The 20,076-nt window shown below is 48.0% G+C and overlaps 1 protein-coding gene across 1 annotated transcript; it reads right to left on the minus strand.

Moving 5' to 3' along the window:
• Positions 1-1,123: 1,123 nt before the first annotated feature.
• SOX4 (SRY-box transcription factor 4) lies at positions 1,124-4,014 on the minus strand. The gene has a single exon (XM_086743158.1). The coding sequence runs from the start codon at positions 3,068-3,070 to the stop codon at positions 1,751-1,753; it is 1,320 nt and encodes a 439-aa protein (XP_086599284.1). The 5' UTR covers positions 3,071-4,014; the 3' UTR covers positions 1,124-1,750.
• Positions 4,015-20,076: the final 16,062 nt, after the last annotated feature.

Raw genomic sequence — 20,076 nt, forward strand, 5'->3', positions numbered from 1 at the left:
TTACACCCCCTTTATATATTTTTTACAAAAATACACTGAGAAAATAATCAAACGTTTTCATCTCTCTTCTCTTTTTGTTTTTAAAAGTGTCAAAAGTCTACATTTAAATATAAAAAATTAAAAGTTAAAACTCTAGCCCTTCAGTGAAGGAGACATAAAAATGGTGCGGGTAACAACGAGAACTACCAAAAAAGGACAAAGAAATACAAGTCAAAAATGTTTGGCCAGTATAAATACGTCCACTTATAAAATGGCATCCGATTACATTTACAAGGAAAAAAAAAAAAACAAACCCCAAAAAACAATACGAGGATGGAGCATCGGTGAGAAAAAACAGTCTTTTCATTTACAGCTATAAGGAACAAACACATACATACTCTGAGAAAAAAATTTGGTCCTGAATTTTCTTTTTTTTTTTAAAGTCCAGCACAGATTTGAGTTGCGTTTGAATCCTTTAAAGAGTTAAGAATGAAAAAGAGCTGGTGATATTTTTGTAGGAATCAAACATAGCGCCATCTATCTGCTTTCGTAGTATCCTAACACTATTTTTTTTAAACTGTTCAACAGTCTTACAGAAATTTTAAAAAGATAGACAGGATAACATGCTATATTAAACCCCACCAGTGAAATAATCCAACACCATCACGATTCTGAGTAAGAAGAAAAAAACTACTTTTTTTTTTTGTATTTTCGAGTTTTGTTTTTTTTTTTCTTGCAAAAGCCATTGCCCTCCGTTTCCCCTGTACCACATCATGACAGAAACTGTCCCCGTTCGGTCTCTTGTTTCAAAAGAAGTTTTCAGTGTTCACTTGAAGTTTCGGCCTTATTTTTCTCTCTACACATTGACATAAGGTGACCGAGAAAAGCGCTGCTGTCACCTCATCCAGACGTGCAAATCCATTTCAGTTTATTATTATCTTCCCCCCACCGTATTTCCAAGACAGCTCTCAAGTGTTAGTCTGGCTCTTCTCCGCTTAACTGGGATCTCAGTCCAGCTCCATCCTCCTCCTCCTCCCATCACCGTCGCCTCCTCTCACCGCAGAAGAAACCGGGACAGGATTTCTCCTCCCAAACGTGAACCTTGCAAGGGCTTGGGTGGATTTTTTCTGTTTGTTTGTGTGGGTTTTTTTCTTTTTTTTTTTTTTTTTATTTCCCCCAAGCAGTTCTGATCGCCCGGTTCACACCAGAGAGCGAATGCTGAAGACATCCACAGTGTGCGCTCAGCACGACGCACCGCTCCCCCTCCTCTTCATTCACGTAAAGTGGGCAACAACAAAGAACCCAGAGGTGTGTGCGGCTCTCCCCCCTCCCCAACCCCCCCTCCCTTCCCTGCGTCTCTCTTTTCAGGAAATAAAAAAGGACAAGGGAAAAAGACGGCGTTTCTTTCGCTCCCGTCAGTCTCTGACAAAGCCACGCCGGGCTCCTCTTTTGTGAGGGGGCGTGTGCGGGTCCGTCTCTAGCCGGAGGGAGGGGGCTGCCGACCTTTCCACATAGGGAAAGGGGCGATCCCACTCCTGCCGTTCTCCCCCCGCGCAAGCAACGGTCTTCACCAGCCCGTTCCCAGGAGGAAAAAAACAAAACAAAACAAAACAAAAAACACACCAAGAAACAACCCAACCCAACCCACAAACAACAAAACCCCAAAACCAAAGGAAGAAAAGCGTCCCGGCGGGGGGGGGGGTGGGGGTGGTGGGCGAGTCCTGCCGACCACGCTCGCCTGTGCCTCCTCCTGCAGGGCCCGGCTCTGGGCTCAGTAAGTGAAGACCAGGTTAGAGATGCTGGACTCCAGCCAGTCCCCCGAGATCATCTCACTTACCTCCGGCGTGCAGTAGTCCGGGAACTCAAAGTGCGAGCCCGAGCCGGGCTCGAAGTTAAAATCCAGGTCCCGGTCGAGCACCGAGGAGCTGAAGCTGCCCAGGGACATGCTCTCAAAGCCGGGGCTGGGGTTCAGGTCCAAGAGGTCGTCCTCAAACTCGTCGTCCGACGATGAGGAGCCGGAGGAGGAAGAGCAGGAGGAGTGGGAGGACGCAGAGGAGGAATGGGCCGTCGAGGGGGCCGGGGAGGAGGCGCGCAGGCTGGTGTAGCTGCGGTGATCCGAGGGCGAGCCCGGGCCGCAGCCGGGCGGCGAAGGGCAGGCGGCGCCGTTGCAGTCCCCGTCGGGCCGGCCCGCCCCGCCGCCCCCCTCTTCGTAGAGGCTCAAGGGGTCGCCGGCCTCCGCCGAGCTGCTCAGCGTGGGGCTGCCGGGCACGGCGCCGCCGGGGGAGGCGGATGAGGAAGAGGAGGAGGCAGCCGCCTGCCCGCTCCCGAAGATGTAGACCCGCTTCAGCTTCCTCTCGGTCAGCGCCTTGCCGGGGCCCGGGGACGCGCCCGCCGCCCCCCGGGGCTTGTACAGCGCTTGGTGCTCGGGCGGCAGAAGCGCGGCCGGCGGCTCCCCGGGGGAAAAGGGGGCGGCCTTGCCCCCTGCCGCCGCCGCCACCGCCTTGCCGTGGGGCTTGCCGCCCGCCCCGCCGCTGCCCGCGGGGGAGGGCTTGGAGGAACCGCCGCCGCCGCCCTTCTTCGGGGCGGGCTTGGCGGGGGCCGCGGAGCCGCCGGGGCCACCGCCGCCCGCGCCGCCCCCGCCGCCCTTGTCCGCCTTGTCGCCGGGCTTGGCGGAGCTGTTGCCCGACTTCACCTTCTTCCTGGGCCGGTACTTGTAGTCGGGGTAGTCCGCCATGTGCTTGAGGCGCAGCCGCTCCGCCTCCCGGATGAAGGGGATCTTGTCGCTGTCCTTGAGCAGTTTCCAGCGCTTGCCCAGGCGCTTGGAGATCTCGGCGTTGTGCATGTCAGGGGACTGCTCCATGATCTTCCGCCGCTCGATCTGCGACCACACCATGAAGGCGTTCATCGGCCGCTTTATGTGCCCGCTGGGCGTCTTGCACCAGCTGGGGTCGTCCGCCTTGCCCCCCGTGGAAGCGGTGGAGCCCGGCGTGGGGGAGGAGGCGATGCCCAGCTCGATGCCGGCCCCGGAGTCGGAGGTCTCGGCGGCCAGCAGCGCCTCCGTGTTCTCCGCCGTGTTGGTCTGCTGCACCATCGCGGCGGCGGCGGGGAGGGGGGCAGGCGGCGGCTGGCCGGGGCTCAGCGCCGCTCCGGCGCGGGGCAGGGCGCGCAACTTCTCACAGCGGCACCGGGGCGGCGCAGCCCCCCGCGGCCGCGCCCCCGCTCCCCGCACCGCTGGTACTTCCACACCGGCGCCTCGTCCCCGGCGGCGCGGTCCGCTCCCCCTCGAGGCGGCGGCGGCGGGGCCGCCCGCGGTCAGACAGAGTTTCTGCAAAAGCAGCGCCGCGAGCAGCCCGTCCAAGTTTGCTTTTTTTTCTTTCTCGGGGTGTTTGGGGCTTTTGTTTGCTTGATTTTTTTTTTTGGAGGAGGGGTGGGGTGGTGTCGGTCTGCCTTTTTTTTTTTTTTTTGGTTCCCCTCTGTCTCCTCACCACCTCGGGTCTCCCCCCTCCCCGAAGCAGCCGGTCCAGTTCACAAGTGCTTTTTCGCCCGCCCCCGGCGTTTCAGGAGAGCGGCGCGGCCGAAAGTGTCTCTCAGCGCTGGGGTACGGCCGGTGGGCACCACCGCGGGGGAGGGGGCCGGCGGCGCGCGCCCCCGCAGCCCCGAAAAACCCCGGCTCCAGGACTCGTGGTGGTGGCGGCGGGGTCGGCGGCAGTTTGTTGCAGGTAGGATTTGGCAGTTGCGAGGTACTGAGCGAAAAGAAAACCCCTCAGGAGGAAAAATTTGAAAAGAAAAAAAAAAAAAGCAAAGGAAAAAATAATAATAATTGAAAAAAAAAAATCCCCGTGAAAGAAAAACAAAAAAAATTTAAAAAAAAAAGCGCTCGTGCATGAACGAGTGTGTACGTCCCCGGCAGGAAGAGCGGCGAGCCGGGCACTCAGCCCCGTCCTTCTCCTTCTCCGCTGCTGCTCCTTTTTCTTCTGCTGCTGCTGCTCCTCCGCGCCCGCGGAGCCGCCCCCCGCACCGCGCGCGCCCCCCGCACCGGCGCGCGCCGCCGGCTGCAGCTGAGAGCGGACCCCGCGCCCGCCCCGCGCCCCTTTATCCTTTCGCAGCCCGCCCCGCGGCCAATCGCGCGCTGTATCCAACGCCTCCGCCTGCCAAGCCCCGCCCGCCGCCCGGCGATTGGCGGCTGCCGCCGCGCGGTAATAATGGCCGCGTGCAATGAGAAGCGCCCGCGCTGACCTCATTCCCCGGCGGCGGGGCGAACTTTTTAAAAGGGGCCAGGAGGGCAGGGCCCCCGCGCGCCGCCCCGCGCCCTGCCGCGCACGTGCCCGCGCCCTCCTCCCCTCCCCCCACCCCCGCCGCTGCGCTCCTCCTCCCTGCCGGGAAAAAAAAAAAAAAAAAAAAAATCAGGAAATCAGCAAAAAATCATCATAATACAAACAATTAAAGAAAAGGTGGGGGGGGGAGAAGAATTAAGCCGGGCTGCGCGAGGAAGCGCGAGGGGTTGCGGAGGGGGGCGGGCGCGGGTGGGCGGGGACACCTGCCCGCACGACGGGGCGGGCCAGGGGAGGGGGCTGTCCCTGCCTCCGGCGCTGCCCCACGCCCGGCGGCCTCTGGAGGGTGGAGGGGAGGGGGGGGGCTGGCGCAGCGCCCTGCGTGCGCGCACCCCCTCCCCGCTACGCAGAGTGTTACGGAGGGGTCGTCACCCCGCGGGAAGCGCCCGCCGCGCGCTCCCGTCACGCCCCCTCCGCCACGGAACGGGAGCTGAGCGGTGCCGGGGAGGGAGAGAAGGAGGGGGTGGGATGGGGGACACCGGGCGGGCCGCGACGGTCATGGACCCCTACCCCTCTGCTCTGCTGGACCCTCTGCTCCCCCGGGAGAGGGGGGGGGGGGGGAGCAGGAGGTGGAGGTGTTGCCGTCGCCGCCTTCTCGCCCTCCACTTGGCCGCCGGTGGCTCCCTCACGACTGTGGGGGGGGGAATGGGGGTGCGGCTGCGGGGGCCCAGCCCGGCCCGGCCCCGACGGGTCCCTTGGGAGCGGGAGGAGCCGCCCCCCGCTTCGGGGCGCGTTCCAGGGGCTGCTGTTTCATCTCATTTCCCCCTCCCTCCACCCTTAAGGGCTCGCGGCATAAAAAAGCCAAAACAAAACAACAGCAACAAAAAAAAAAAAAACCCCAAACCCCAGCGCTCAGGTAGAGGGGGTGGTAAGGCTGTAAAAAAGTGGCAGCGTTACTCCTCAAAGATCGCTCGCGTCATTCATCAGGCCGGGGACCAAAAAGGCTGTTGGGCACAACAGCTGTGAAAACTTTTGTCCCACACAACACCAGTTAAAAAGCACTTTTTAAATCAGAAAAAAAAAAAAAAGTAATAATGGCTGGAAACAGCTGAAATGTCTAAGAAAGCAGTCTAAAAATAAGTTGCACATTTTTGCGAGGAAATTTATGGTCGGATCCTTTAGCGCGGCTGGTTGCAGAACACGCCTTGAATATTAAGCTCCCACGTCGGGCTGAAACTGTTACACTGTCACCAGGCTCAGAGAAAAAAAATCCCGAATTCCTTCTGCCTCCCCGGGTTGGTCACCTGCATGACCCGTAGCGATTACAAAGACACAGCCCAAATCATCGCTTCACTTGCAAAAAAATAACACGTTGTTTCCTCTTGTGGCCTCTGCTAAGCACTGGGTGAAATATGGCTTTCTGCCAGGCCGATGACATCCAGTGACATCAACAGAGCGTCTCCCCTTCACACTTTGCGAGCGGTAAATCACGCTATGGTTTCCCTCCACCCCGCAACCCCACGGGTGACATCAAATCTCCTCTGCCCTGTGGCACCACCACCTCCAGAAACGCAGTGGTGGCTTCAGCAGCAGGGGCAAGGACTGGGTTTGTTCGCATCCTCGGTGTTCACGTGCAGCCCTGGGAAAATAAAAACTGGCCACTGGCTACTCCACCTGTTAGCACGGCATCTGAAAGGATTTCGACCCCCAACTCTCGTATTTGCCGTCTAAATATAATTTTGCTTCAACTACAGAGCGAGGCAGATATCCCCGCTTTTCTAGACATAGGTTAAAGGAGAACAACTAAAAAACGAGGCTGGGAAAGGAAAAAGCTTTTGAGCAGCTTTTCACTTGTTAGGGCCTGCGAGGTCTCAACCACCACGAATAAAAAATCCTCTCCAGGTGAGCATTGAGCGTTGTCCTGATGAGAATGGCCACCCTGATTTAATCGTGATTCCAAAAGCGCGTATGTGGGATGGGCAGAGGGGGACCGCTTCTTCAACGAAGACTTCACCGAAGTGCCATGTGGGACTGCTTGACACAGCCATTGTAAGAACGCAACGTGAAACTCTATAAAAGCACTTTACTACGCTTCCTTGAAGTTAATTGCTTCCACCCCCGGACCCAAAGCGCCTCCCGGCTCCCCGGGTTTTTGAGCCCGGGTGTAAAGGGCTGAGCGCTCCGCTTCCATCCGCCGCCCGGTGCGAAGAGCGTTTGCCAGGGTTTCCCCGCGTTTTACGACTTAAAAAGCCTCAAAACTTCATCCCCGTTTCCCGCGGGCTCGGCGAGGCCAGGGCTGCGGGAAGGGACGCGAGGTGGCAGCGCTGAGCCTCCTCCAGCCAACCCGCGGCTTTTTTTTTTTTTTAATTTTTATTTAAATTATTACTATCTGCACCACCCTGCCCCCCCTCCGGTTTTACTGAGCAGCACAGCGCTGCAAGTTCCGAACCGAAATCTCGGGTGGGTCTGCCCACGGGCAGCTCTCCCAGTGGCCACGTCTGCCCGTTCACCCGTGCGCCGCTGAAACGCGTCGCGACTGACCGCAAACCTCCCTGGGGGGGGATATCGGGGCACGGTCCTTACCAACACCGTTCGCACAAAAAACCACATGGATTAGGCGAGGCGAGTCCTGCCGCCCCCTTGCCAGTTCGCCGCCCGGCCACCGAGTGGGCCCCCGCACCTCCACCGGCCGTCTCGGACCCCCTGCCACCGGGAACCGGCCGCCTTCACCCCTCCGCTGGGGAGTGCGCGGTAATTAGCTGGGGTTAATTAACACGCACTGTTCATTCCCTGCGCTGGCACCCCCTCGCACTGTTCATTCTACGCAGCTACCTGCGCTGGCACCCCCTCTGTTTAACGACTCGCCCTTGCCCGACCCCCAACTCGTCCCTTCACCCGCGGCGCAGCCCTGCCCACGCACGGTGAGAAACACGGACGGGCACCCCCGCCACCATAGCCCTCCCAGGGCTCCCAGCCCGCCCAACTATCAAATCCGCCCCCAATCCGTGCCGGGGATGCGCAAGCGCGGAGCCGCGCAGGGGGGCCCCCGGGGCTCTGGGTGAGGGGGCGGGGCTTCAAGAAAGGGGGCGTGGCTCCAGGCGAGGGGCGGGGCTCTGGTGGCTGGCTGCTGGGTGAGGGCAGGTGGTGGCGCCCCTGCGGGATCGACCCCGCGTGGGGCGTGTTCACGGGAGAAGCCGGGCCCCCACCCGGGCTCGTCCTGGGCAATAACGTCCAGTGGTCGTTCGACGACCTAGGAGGAAACATTTGGGGTGATTAAGGTGGCTCCCAGGACGTCTTGGTTCCCATTGCTCTGTCACAGGCAGCCACACGGCAGGGAAAGGCGGCATCTTATTTGCCTTAAAAAAACCCCTCCTGTGTGGCTTCTGAGTGTGTTTCTGTCTGCGGCCAAAATTCATCTCTGTAACGTGTATTGACGTCCCATGTTGCATCTTAAATGGGCACTTGGGGGTGATTTCAGCCAAAGGCCAAGGTCACACCAGAGGCACGCTGCTGAGGAACACCTTCCCCACCACCTCTCTGCTGCCGCTTTTGACCCAAGGAAAACAGAGCTGAAGAGATTCTTGCCATCAAGGGGGAAAAAAAGCCCTGACTTTTAAAATCACACGATGACAGCAGATATTCATGATCAAAGAGGAGCGTGCTTAAAGATCAGGGTGCAAAGTGAGACATGAAAGCGGGCCCTCCTCCTCTGTCCTGTTTGCAAGAAGAAAACTCCATTGTACAATTGCATCACTCTGATTCACAGAGTACCTTTATTCAACGTGATTCATAAACACTTTGAACTCTCCCCGACAGCTTTGTTGAGGAGAACTTTTATTACTGGGAAGTGTTTTATAGAGGATATTATTTACTTAGGAGTGAAAAAAAATCTGTTGCCTAAAGATGTGCAGTATTGTTTCCTTCAAACATGTGTGTTCACTTACATTTTGCTTGAAAAGCAGCCTTCTCGTAGACACCCAGTGCTCTTGTTACAAGAATGCTGAGACACTTCTAGCTCGTTTAATACAATAAGTAGGTAAGAAGCCATTTGCATATACATATTTATATTAATTCAGATATTAATCACTTATATGGAAATGTTTGGTTTGGGAAGGCAGAAACACCTCTCCAGAGATTTTTAATAAGAAAATATGATAATACCTTCTATCCTTTATCCACTTTGGTGACTTTTTAAGTTTGAACTTGTTCCCCAAGAATAACACAAGTTCAAAAGCTCTGTTAAAAAAAAAAAAAAAAGAAACTTGGAAAACACGTTGTTTGCATTTACTTAAAAGGAGAATCGCAAACCCTATCCAATCCTATAAGATTTAGTAAACATACATTTTGAAAACGCTTCACAAAAGAGAAGCTTTTACTTCATTTTTAAAGCCATTTTGGCAAGACTTTTCTGCCAAGTGAGAAGCAATACGGCCACAAGCTTGAAGGAATTACCGGTCTGCAGCATATGCAGCAGCAGATTGCGTATCCACCAGCGGCAGCTGCCGTGAGGGCCACCCCAGGAAGGGTCGCCCATGAGGAGAGCCTGTGGAGGGGAGCAGTGGCTGGCGGTGGCCACAGCCAGCCCTCTGGCAGGGCTAGGCCTTTCTCCCTCCAGAGCAGGAGTGCCCCCCTCCTTGGGACCACTCTGCTTTTTGAATGTGCTCCACCATTCTGCCCCTTGCGCTCCCTCTCAGCCATCTGTACTCGCCCTTCCTGCTTGCGCTCGCCTTCCCGCGCCTTCTCCTGCAAGCTTATCGCTACTGCTCTCCTAACGTTCAGCTCGCCTTTTCCTGCCATCTCTGCGAGCGAGCAAACAGCTGTGAGCAGACAGTTCAGCAGAAGCACCCGCGTAGCACCAAGAATGAAGTAATGTTTCCGCCCGCTTCCACAGCATCATGATGTCACCCGGACTTTAGCATCATTGATAAGACGGAGCTACAAAACCACCGTGCATTGCATTAAATTTGGGTTGGTTTCAAAGATCATTTAGTGGGATGTGGCACGCTATTTAATTCAGTGTATGAAAGACTTCTTGTTTTGAGCAAAACGTGGCTTATACTCAGTACTCCTGGAAAGGAGGCATAAGGTAATCTCTGGGCACAGAGGAAAAAAGATTCTTCTAAAATTTAAGTCTTAGCATTTGTAACTTTTTTCTTGCAAGACTATTTCTTGAGTGATACATTTAAGGTAATTACACTAAAAAAAAATTAAAAGATCTTGCATAGGGTTTAGTTGTGATAATTTTCTTCTTTTTTTTTTTTTTTTTTAACTCTGGCTTATTCATGGATGCTTATCCGCATGATCCAACTCTAAATTCCTTTGGCAACCTGCGGACACTTGGGGTTATCCATGTACTCCAAGATGGTTCTAGCAGAGGTAGAGAAACCCTGGAGCAGCACCCAGCTTTTGACTCACCAGAAAACTGTCCCCCAAGGCAGATCCAGGGCTAGCGCGTAAGTTTTGTGGAGGCTTTCTGCAGAGAGTCCAGAAGAGCCTGTTGTCAAATAACTCTGTTTACTGTTCAGAACAGAGTGGTGGAGTTAATAACTGTGATTATTTTAAATGTCTTCAATTTTAGGATCTCCTGAGGTGTGGAAGTAACTGTGATTGAAACCAGCAACATCACACCATTAAGACTGGTCTTAAGAGTGGCCTATCATTTTCTAATATTTCAACCTCAGACAATGTTCAGTATTTTTTTTTATCATAAAATTGCCTTTGTACTAAAAAATTCACCCCCCTCATTCATCCTGTAGTCTTCAGAAGTAACAGATTAATTTATGTCAAACAAATTTTACTTAATTTTTCTGATTTGGTGTTTCTGATGCACAGGTCAAAAAACAAACAGCAGGTTCTGCTGGGAAGAGGTAAAATATAATTTAATCTAAAATGAATGAGAGAAAAAAAGTAGTTTTCTTACCGTGTTTTTTTTTTCCTTTTGTGCTCACGACAAATACAAGTCTGGCTTTGTTCCTGGTTTCCTTCCATATAATTGTTCTTAATGATGGTGGTGGTGTGACAATTAGTAAGTAAAAATTTTTTTAAAAAATCTTTTCTGAATAGATTGCTCGAATGGTACCATTCTGTACTTGCCAGGGTCTGTTCTACAATCTCTGTCGCCTACCTTGCTTATGCTGCTTGAGCAGAATAGGGTTACTGGTTTAATGAAATATGAGTATTTTTTTTTTAAATATATTTTCAAATCTTTTTTTTCCCCTAAGAATGTTATCTTTTTGAGCAGAATATCGGAAAAAGGTGGTGGAGTTCTGCAGTACTCTGTGTAATCCTGATCTAGCTGTCAGACTCAAGAAGCATACATATGAGTAATCTCAATGTGCAGGTGTGCTCAAGTGAGGCAGGATGTCTGAATTTGCATTGCTTTATAGAGTCTGTATTTAAGCTTGATTAATTGCTATCAGAAATTACAAATTGTCTGTATGGAACCTCAGGAAGCTAGAATATTATACAGAGTTCCATAGTACAAGTATCAGGCATTTTCTGTGTATTATTCCAAAATTTTAATCCTCAGCTCATGCGTTTCACCAATACAAGAAGTCTGGTGTTTTATCTAAGTATCAGAAATGAGTGTAAAACAACCACGAACCTTTGAATTTTGCTTTATAAAATTGCCAATTTCTTGAATACTGTATAAGAGGATGCAAATGTATAGTAATTCTGTGGATTATAGATACACTAGTTGAAAAGTGTGGGAAACACTGCACCCCTGGTAATCAAAGCACTTGTATAGAAGATCATCTGCTAAGTAGCTCTTGGTCTGGTTTAGCAGGACTGCCTTTGACATTCGAGGTGCAAATCTTGTTGATATATCAGAAAATATTCTTGTATTCAGAAAATACTATGTACATCCAATTGGTCTATTCTTACTCCCATTTCATTCAAAGAAAAAAACCCCAACATTTATTTTAATGGCTGATTGTGTGACTTCACCAAGTTAATAGTCTGCTCAGAGCTATTAATAAGTTGCACAATTATTTACCAAATAAGATGCTTTAAAATGGCCTTACAACCCATGTATCGCCCAGATAATACAGAAAGTTAGCATTGAGACCATCTTTGCTCAGACCTGTCTCCACGAGAAGCCTGAGACTTGCTCCTTCCTGCGCTTGTCCTGGAAACTGGTCTTTGTGGTGGCTTGGAGGTGGGAGATAACAGTGCTGGTGGGTGGGTGGTTGCTGCAACATAACCTGCACGCTGACTCTTTTAACCTCAGGGCTGGGATAAACAGCAGCTGCCCATGTGTGCCCCAGAGAGGGGGTCTGAGGCACTCACTTTTGTCTCAATGCAGATCTTATGGTTTTCCTCATGCTCTCACTTCTGTGACACAAAGTTGCCCCTCTTGCCTCTGCCGGTGTGGTGTGGAAGTGAGGTGGTCCCCAGGGTGGATGTTCTACATGGGGTGGAAGTAACCAGGATACGACACTGTGTCATGCGTAGCTTACACCTAGTGTGTAAGTAGCGCTCACTCTGGAGGTGTACGACTGTCAAGAAATGTCTCTGAGGCACTACTGTGTGTTGCTAATGCAAGCACACGTATATGCAAAAGCATTGTACTGATGACTTCTGCATACGACCTTTTCTCCCTGCATGTTTAGAATGGGGAAAAAAAACAACTCTGGCAGACACAAGTACTGAGACCACTGGGGAAAAAAGCCCAATATTTAGACTACAGAGCTGAAAAGACAGAAGAATATCAAGTTCCTATAGAAATAAACATTGGCAACACTTGCTTTTTGGGATAGATGTGCACTGCAGACTGTGGTGTAGTGTAAAAATACCCGAGCTAGCTGTAAATGAGCCGTCTTAGGTACGAGAAGCAATAGTAAGTTTTTTAAAGTTTTCACCCTTGATTTATGTGTCCCATCAGCTGCAAGTCAAGGATGGCTCCAGTTCTCCGAGGCGTTTATGCAGCAGCTGGGACTGGGCTGGGGTGCAGGTATGTCCTGCCCTGCTCTCTGTCTCTCATCCCACTGCTTGTCCATGCACAGCTCTGCTCCCAACTCCCTTCTGGGGTGCAGGCTCCTCAAGGCAGGCACCAGCAGACTTTTGGCTCCTTTGCATAGCCCACAGCTTTTCAGGTCTTGAACTTTCTGCTTTCCTGCTCTCAGCATTGCTCTCATGTAACTTCTGCATTAATTTTTTTGTAATCAGGTAAAGAAAACTCAAACAGCATTCACCCAGCGCGTAGCTCATGTTTGGTCCAATCTTGCAAAAATTTACCTATGGGAAGTTTATTGATTTCATCTTCAGAACCACATGGAGCAAGTGAGCAGACAAATTGCCCACCTACTGACAAAGATAAAAATAACCCATCATTTAAACTTCCTCGAGTAATCTGTTTTTGTTTTTCCATTTTCTTGTCCCAGAAGTGTAATACCATCTTTACGGCTATAAATGGAAGAAGATCTGATGTTCTTACATAGACATACGCTGATGTATTTTGTAATCTTATATACTTCATATCTATATTCAGTAACTGAGATTTCAAAATGCATGTACTGCTGTACATCCTGGTGTTAAACAGGCTTGAAGCCGCTTCTCAGAAAAGCTCAACATGTAATGCCAAAATTATTGCAAACGAGGGGAGCAGAAGTGGTGTCTGACTGCTCTTTGGATTGTTCACAGATTTCTAAGCAAATCCAGCCATGAAAGGATATCTGACTATCTCACAGCCGTGGTGAGCCTTCGACTCAGACATTTGATTGTATTTACAATTTTTCTTGCCTGCAATTGTTCTTCTTTGGGAAGGCAGGGCAACAGCACTATATTAAGCACACACTGACAGGAGCAGTGGAATCTGTTGTTTAACGAGGACTCTGATATTGTCTGCATACAGAAACTGGCTGCATGTGATATGCCGTTACTTAAATGAGAGACTTGCACAGCTGACATTTACTGTTGTTTGCAAGAAGGACAAATTATAGCACAGGTACATTTTCAGCAAGATGGCAGAGCAGTTTTTCAGGTTAAGTTAATACAGTACAGGATAGTATCGAGCTGGAGTAAAAAAAAAGTCAAACCACCGTATTCAGAGAGTTCCTTATTTACCATTCTGGGTTTTAAGTCTTCAAATCGACTTCTGAGTTATGTGGTGCGGCTGCAGATTTGGAAAGTCCACCCAGGGCTGGTGATCCTGCAGACGCCTCTCAGGCAGCAGCGCTCAGTTGCATCGTCTCACGATAAAGCAGGAAAACTTTCTACTGGTTTGGGGAGCGGTAGCCCGCTGCCCTGCATGTGGGAACAGCAGCTGGTCACCTGCCAGCTCATGACACTGCCTCATCACAGAGGAGCAGGCATCTGCCGCTGCTTCCCAGCCCTGATCGTGCTCCTTTGGCTGAAACAGGTTTGCTCCCCCATGATGTGCTCAGCCGCCCTTCTTGGGGAGATGCCAACCCCAGCAGTGATGCGGGGAGCGGTACAGCAGCTTGAGGAGGGGAGGGCTGCTGTTTTTTGGAGGGAGTGCCAGAAGTTTGCACACCTTGGTCCGCATGAGAGTCCCACGCCATTCTTCACAGCCGCCCTCTGCTTCCCAGTGCTTTGACACCCGCTCATGAGCAGGCAAAGCAGTGTCCAAATGCCGTGTATGCGACCGAGCCTTCTCTTTTTCGTGTGATTTTTCTAGCCTAAAAATAATGGGAGCTGTTACTCAGGAACTGTTGGTGACTTCCTCAAAGAGAAAAAAGTGAGCGCTGTAGCTGTTAGTATGCTAACTTTTATTTTATTGTGCTCTTGTTCAAAACCACAAAAAGTCTTACAAGGCCTTCGCAGCCCTGAAGGCAATATTGTTACAGAGTGCTTTTCCTCTCTCTCTCCATCTGAAACAAACACATTCGGCTGAGTTTTTCAGTCCACATTGGTGAGACACAGTCCCATTTGTACAACTTACTCCTTTCAAAGCAGGGAAATATTGGGCAAACTTCACACAAACTAGAAAACCAAATACACTGCATGCAAGTTTTTCCTTATGATTTCCTCTATTATTTACCAAGGGGAAAAAAAACCCTACCAACAACAGTTACTCTGCATTTATCGCAGTGAGTGGTGGAAAGCATGTGATTCTTATGGTAAGCAGCAATTTACAGATGGCCAGGTGCAATCAACATATCTAATCTTATCGTGCATTTGTTTTATTCGCAGCTGCAACAGTTGGTGTCAGTTAATAGGTTACCAACCATGAAGTGTATTTATTTCCCTTTATCCTGCTTCAGGGCTACAGAAGTGATTTGTAAACTGTCCTAGCTGTTGAATTTACATTTAATTTTTGTGTGAGTGGCTTTTTTGTTATTTAGTTTGTGCCACTTAGGGAAAAAAATGAAAATGTCTTTCAGAGAATCCATTTCTTTTGCTGTGGATTTTGAAACTTTAAAATCATGTGTTTGCTCTCTGGGTTTCTAATCTAAAGTAGAACACAAGTTATTTGTCAAAAATGTATTTGGGTTTTTTTTTTTTAAGAATGATCTATCACTGATGAGGGCTCAGTTGTGCTTATTTAATTCAATCAAGACATGCAGTGGATTCACTATGAGCCCTCCTAGGTAATCAGTCACAATCTGTGTAAGCTGAATTTTCAGTAGTAGTCATAAAAAAAAAAATAAGGATTAAATTATCTTCTGAGCTTTATGGCTCACATGTTGGACACTGGGATGTATAGATAAATATGCAGCAGTAAACCAAACAGATAACTGTCAAAGTTCTCCTTCGACGGACCTTTTTAAAATAAATATGTTTAGTCCTTACCGATGATCCTTTTCCAGTTTTTGTAATGGAGTGACAGTCTTGGTTGCATCATTTTTTGCTTTCACTTACATCAAGATGTGTTAGTTAAAGAGTGATACGGTAATAATTCCTCAGTAACTGATGTGCTTATACATTTTGCTTATACATATGTTCAAATCTGCTTCCCAACGGGAGGAGTTTTAATAGTAAAGGGTATGACTATTAGCACATGTCAATGTGTTATAAATTAGTTGATAAAAGTAATAAAGTTGCTCATGTAGGTGAATTTAACAAAAAAGAGAAAGGAAGATAAAAGAATCCAGATTTTGATCCTGATACTCGTTTTAAAATACACGGCCATCAGTGTCTTATCATTTGCACAGGGCAGCATATATGCATACTAATTGGCAGTCCTTAAATGTATTACTTTAATGGAGCTGAACAAATAATTGCAGGGAATAATTTGCCTATTCAGATTAGCCCCTTTCTCTGGACACATTGTTTTGAAGTAGCTTGGATTCCCTCTGACTTTTTCTTCCGAATTACATTTTTCACTTTTTAATGTATTTTTGTTGACCTGCTACTTAATCCTAGCACCATATTTGCATTGCTGTATGAAACATTAAGATCTTTTTTTATAAAGCCTATTGGTAGTTGTTCATAGACTGAGAATCTAAGGTGAAGCCTTCAAAATATTTTGTAATTTGATATAAATGATTGGTTGCATGTCAAGATTTTGCAGAAACTGGACTTTTTTTTTCTCCACTGGCCTGATTTCAAATTCTCTGGTGTTCATGCTCCTTCTTATTGCTCATCTTATTATTGCAGGTGGGAAAAATCTTCTCTAGGTAAGGCTAAAATCTTTCAAGATATATATCTACACCAGTTACTCTGTCATTAGGGTTGGAGACAGGATTATGCAGGTTGATTAACACATTGTAAAATGTATGAACTTACAGTTAGGCAAATAAGGCCATAATAGCAAATTTTAAGCTTCCAGCTTAAGGAGCTTTTGCTGTTGGAAGGTGAAGCTCCTGCCTTACCTAATTTGCTTGCTAAAGCTGAACTTAACTGTCAGAGGTTGAATATTTGAATAGTTGACTGCTTATGCTTGGTTACACATGCTAATTCCAGTCTAAAGCAGAAGATACTAATGCATGTATGCATGTCTACCTGTGGTAATATTTCGTACTTCATGCTAAGTGATCCACCAACTGTCTGCACCGCAGTGTGGGGTCGGGGGTGCATTTGGACGCATGTCACCAGTGTAGGGCTTTTCTGGGTAGCCTGCTCGGGGTTCAGTGCCAGCTGCAGTGGCGCTGCTCAGAATCACCTGTACAGTGAGACTGAGTGTTACCCTGGGACTGCTGCTGACCCCAGCGCTGACGAGGGTGAACGTGTCCACGAGAACGATGACTACCCATCCATGGAGGCAAGTGGCACCTTTTTTCACAGCTTTTTAAAAGACATTTATTCTACAGGTCCTTTCTACATAGGACCTATAGAATCGCAGAAACATTTGAAATAAGCTTTCAACAGCAATGTGTTAGCAACAATAATTGTTTTTAACGGGTCTATTTTTTTCACAATGCCTGTGTGTACTGAGGCCACAGTAACCCACTGAGGCCCAGCTGACCATTCTGCATGGCACTGCCCTTGGGGGCACCTTTTGTAGCCTTTTATCCCATTTTATTCATTAAAAACAGGAAAAAAAATGGCTGTAACCCTGATAGTTTTAAAGAAAACTCTGGAAGACTGGGGGAATAAGTCCAAATCTTCTCTTTAGTGAAACCTGCTCTTTTCAGCAGTGGGGGCTAGAATGTGCTTTTCTTATCTTGGCTCTATCTCCAGTGCTCATCGATGTGATTTCAGTGTTGACACTAATAACGGTTCTACTGCCGAGCAAAGCAAAGCAGAGAGAACCAGAGAGGCAGTGTCCCATAAGGGTGCTGTGGCAGGAGGACATTTAGGCAAATGCTGCCGTTCTTTGACCAGGTCAGTTTGTAGAGCAGTAGACCCCGGGGAGAAGCTCAGGGCACTGGAGGTTTCCATCAGCCACACACTGAAGAGAACCCAACCGCAAGAGCATAGGAGAGCTATGACTCCCAGCCAGGCAGTTCCCCACTGCAGAGCCACCTCCTTTCTGGGGGCCGGGGCGAGACGTTGGAGTCTCCCAGTTCCCGTGACATCTGCTTGCTGACCCAGGCATGCATCTCAGCATCTTTAACACTTGGGCCATGTTTTCACCTTTTTTTTTTTTTTTTCCCTTCCAAACACAAGGAGAGCAAGAACCTTTTGTTTGTTTGCCAAGCAAACACTAACCTTCCGGTGCCATCACAGGTCTCTGGGAATCAGGATTCTGATTATATTACTATTTTTGACCTCAGTGGTCCGAAGACTTAGTAAAAAGTAATTTACCAAAGGAAGATTTAATCTGAGGAAGTGCAGGGTTCATACAATTTTCTTTAGAAATATAGGTGAGTGAACAGCTGAAATGGGAAGTGCCACTCTATGCCTCTCCACGCCAGTTCTGAGCACAGAACAGACTACCAGGTACTAAAGTGCTTATCATCCCCTTTGTACCTATCTGTTCTTTTACTACTTGAATGTGGACAACTTTCTAATGTAAGACAATAATTCATAAGACTGCTTAATGTGTTGTGTTCCCTAGGGAGTGTTTTAATTTGTTTTTACCTTTTGTAGTGCAGAGCATGGTCTGACTCTTAATACCGTGTAGTCAGTCCTCAAAACCAATACTCTACTGTAGCAGTAGCAGTGACCTTGAACTCACCTGGCTTTCCTGTGCCACAAGTCTTCTGGCTTTTGCCTTTTTACTGTAGGTACAGAGGGGTGTTTTGGCCCTGTTCTTTACTTCAGAACTTATATTACTTATATTTAGTAGTCTTCTCAAGTCAATCTGTGGGCTTTCTGCAAATTTGCCAATTCAGAACTTGAAAGGGAATTGGATTAAATTTGCTTTTTAATGATCAAGCACACTATTATTTTAATAATGACAGTTCAGGCACCCAAGTAGTAATTATTCCTGACAGTCTACAGGTGAGCATATCCAGCTCAGAATACATTACTAAACACGTGTTCTGGCAGTCTTCAGAGCAAGCAAACACAACTGACTTTTTTTCCTTCATAGAATTTTATTTTCTGTTAAGGTCTATTTTGTTCAAGTACAGCATTTAGATTTGAGAAGTAATTTTCTGTCTCTTGGCTAGGAGAGGAAGTTTATGAGGAGGGGTGAGAAAAGATCTTTTCTTCCTTAATCTATCAAGGATTTTGAGCCTTAACCCTAGATTTTGAGCCTTAAGAAGAATCTTACCAGTCTCAGATGCTGCCTCTGAAGCACACGGGCATGAATGTTAGCATCAGCCTCAGCTGAGGGAAGCGAGTGCTGTAATTTGAAGGATGCAGGAACTTCACTTTCCATTCACAACAAACTTGTTCGAGGGAGACCATTCCTCCTGGGCTCTGCACTATTCGTTGCCCAAGGTAGTGTGTAAGAGAAAATGTGGCTCTCACTGGTCTATTTAACAAACCTCACAGGTATCCCACAGGAGGAACTTTTCTGTTTGTGCTCCAGATTTTGTACTGTCAGCAGAAGTTCTCTGTGGGAAATAAGTTCAAGCAGGGAAATACACGATGAGCCATCAGAGCCAGGAAACTACTTCAGTTTTGGTACCGACAGGTCTAAGCCCCAACTCACTGAAGGGATAGATGATACCATTGCTACCTTTGGTACTATTAATAATAACAGAGTTTTCCAAACAAAATTAGATCCAAGTGACAAAAAGAAATGTCCTTGATCCTCATCAGTTCAGGCAGAATAATGCACAGATGGAAGTAAATGGTAGCTGGTACAAATAATACACTCTTGGCCTTACAAAAGGTGTATTGTGGCTGAGTAACTCAAAAGCTGCATTAGATAAGACAAAAATTTCTCTAGAAGACCAAAAAGAAGTATTTAGAGGTCAGTTAAGTATTTGGTGTAATGCCACAAAGGAAATTATTAATTAAACTGGGAAAGATAGGGAACTTAACAGTGTTTGTGAGGTTAGTGAGGCATGCGGTCAGTGAGATCAGCTCTAGGAGCTGCTGAAAAGGGAAGGTTTGGGCTGGAGGGAAGTTCGTAGTGAAGTTGTGCAAGGATTGGTCCTGGCATTGTTTTTATGATTTGGAAGCACATCAAGGAAATCTACTCCTAACACAAAGAGGCACTGCTGATTGAGGGGGGGATTGGGAGAACATACAAGGAGAAACGGATTAGCATATGAATCGGGCAGGAGAAATGGGATAAGGAAGTACAAAGTGCAAGTCCAAGCTGGTACAGATTACCAGTAATCATTGTTAGTGTGGGATAAGTGTGCAGTGGTTGTAAACGACAAAGGCAGATGGAGCAGTCTGGACAGACAAGTCTGTCACAGCATGATTATAATCTACCAAGGTGCTGCAGCCACAGAAAGCCATAAATTTAATCATTTCATAAAACATAATGATTCCAAGGCCAATATAGTTTTTTTTTTTTTCAACAGAGGTTGTGGAAGTCATTAATCCTGTTATACAAGGCTCTGGTAAGACACTAGCGAAAAACCTGGCATACTAGTCACCTATTTTAAAAAAAAAGATTAATGCAGACTAGTATAGGCTTACAGAAGAGTTAGTCTCAAGGGGAGTAGAGAAATCTGATGTGTTTATGGATGCTAGAAAAGATTGGCTACTTTATTTTGGCAGACTAAAGGTGGAGAGGGGATTGGATTTCTGCCTAATTAAAATAAACAGCAAATAGGGAAAACAGCTCTAAAACAGGTAAGCTAAGAATGGGGTCATTAACAGATTAAATGGCTATAAAATGGCTATGAGCAAATTGAGAAGTAATTATTAAATCCAAAGTTTCATACGATGAAATTATGTGGAGAGAGCAGGACTATTCAAAACATAATTTAAGATGCCTGCCCAGCAGACTTTAGAATATATTAGCAAAATATTTATTTTATTCTAACCTTAAGCTTGGCATTCTGTAAAATCACTTTTTGCACATATTTACTTAAAACACACATTTTTAATATATGAGAAAAAATATTTT

The sequence above is a fragment of the Chlamydotis macqueenii genome, chromosome 2, assembly GCF_036417535.1.
Source record: "Chlamydotis macqueenii isolate bChlMac1 chromosome 2, bChlMac1.mat, whole genome shotgun sequence".
Lineage (NCBI taxonomy): Eukaryota > Metazoa > Chordata > Aves > Otidiformes > Otididae > Chlamydotis > Chlamydotis macqueenii.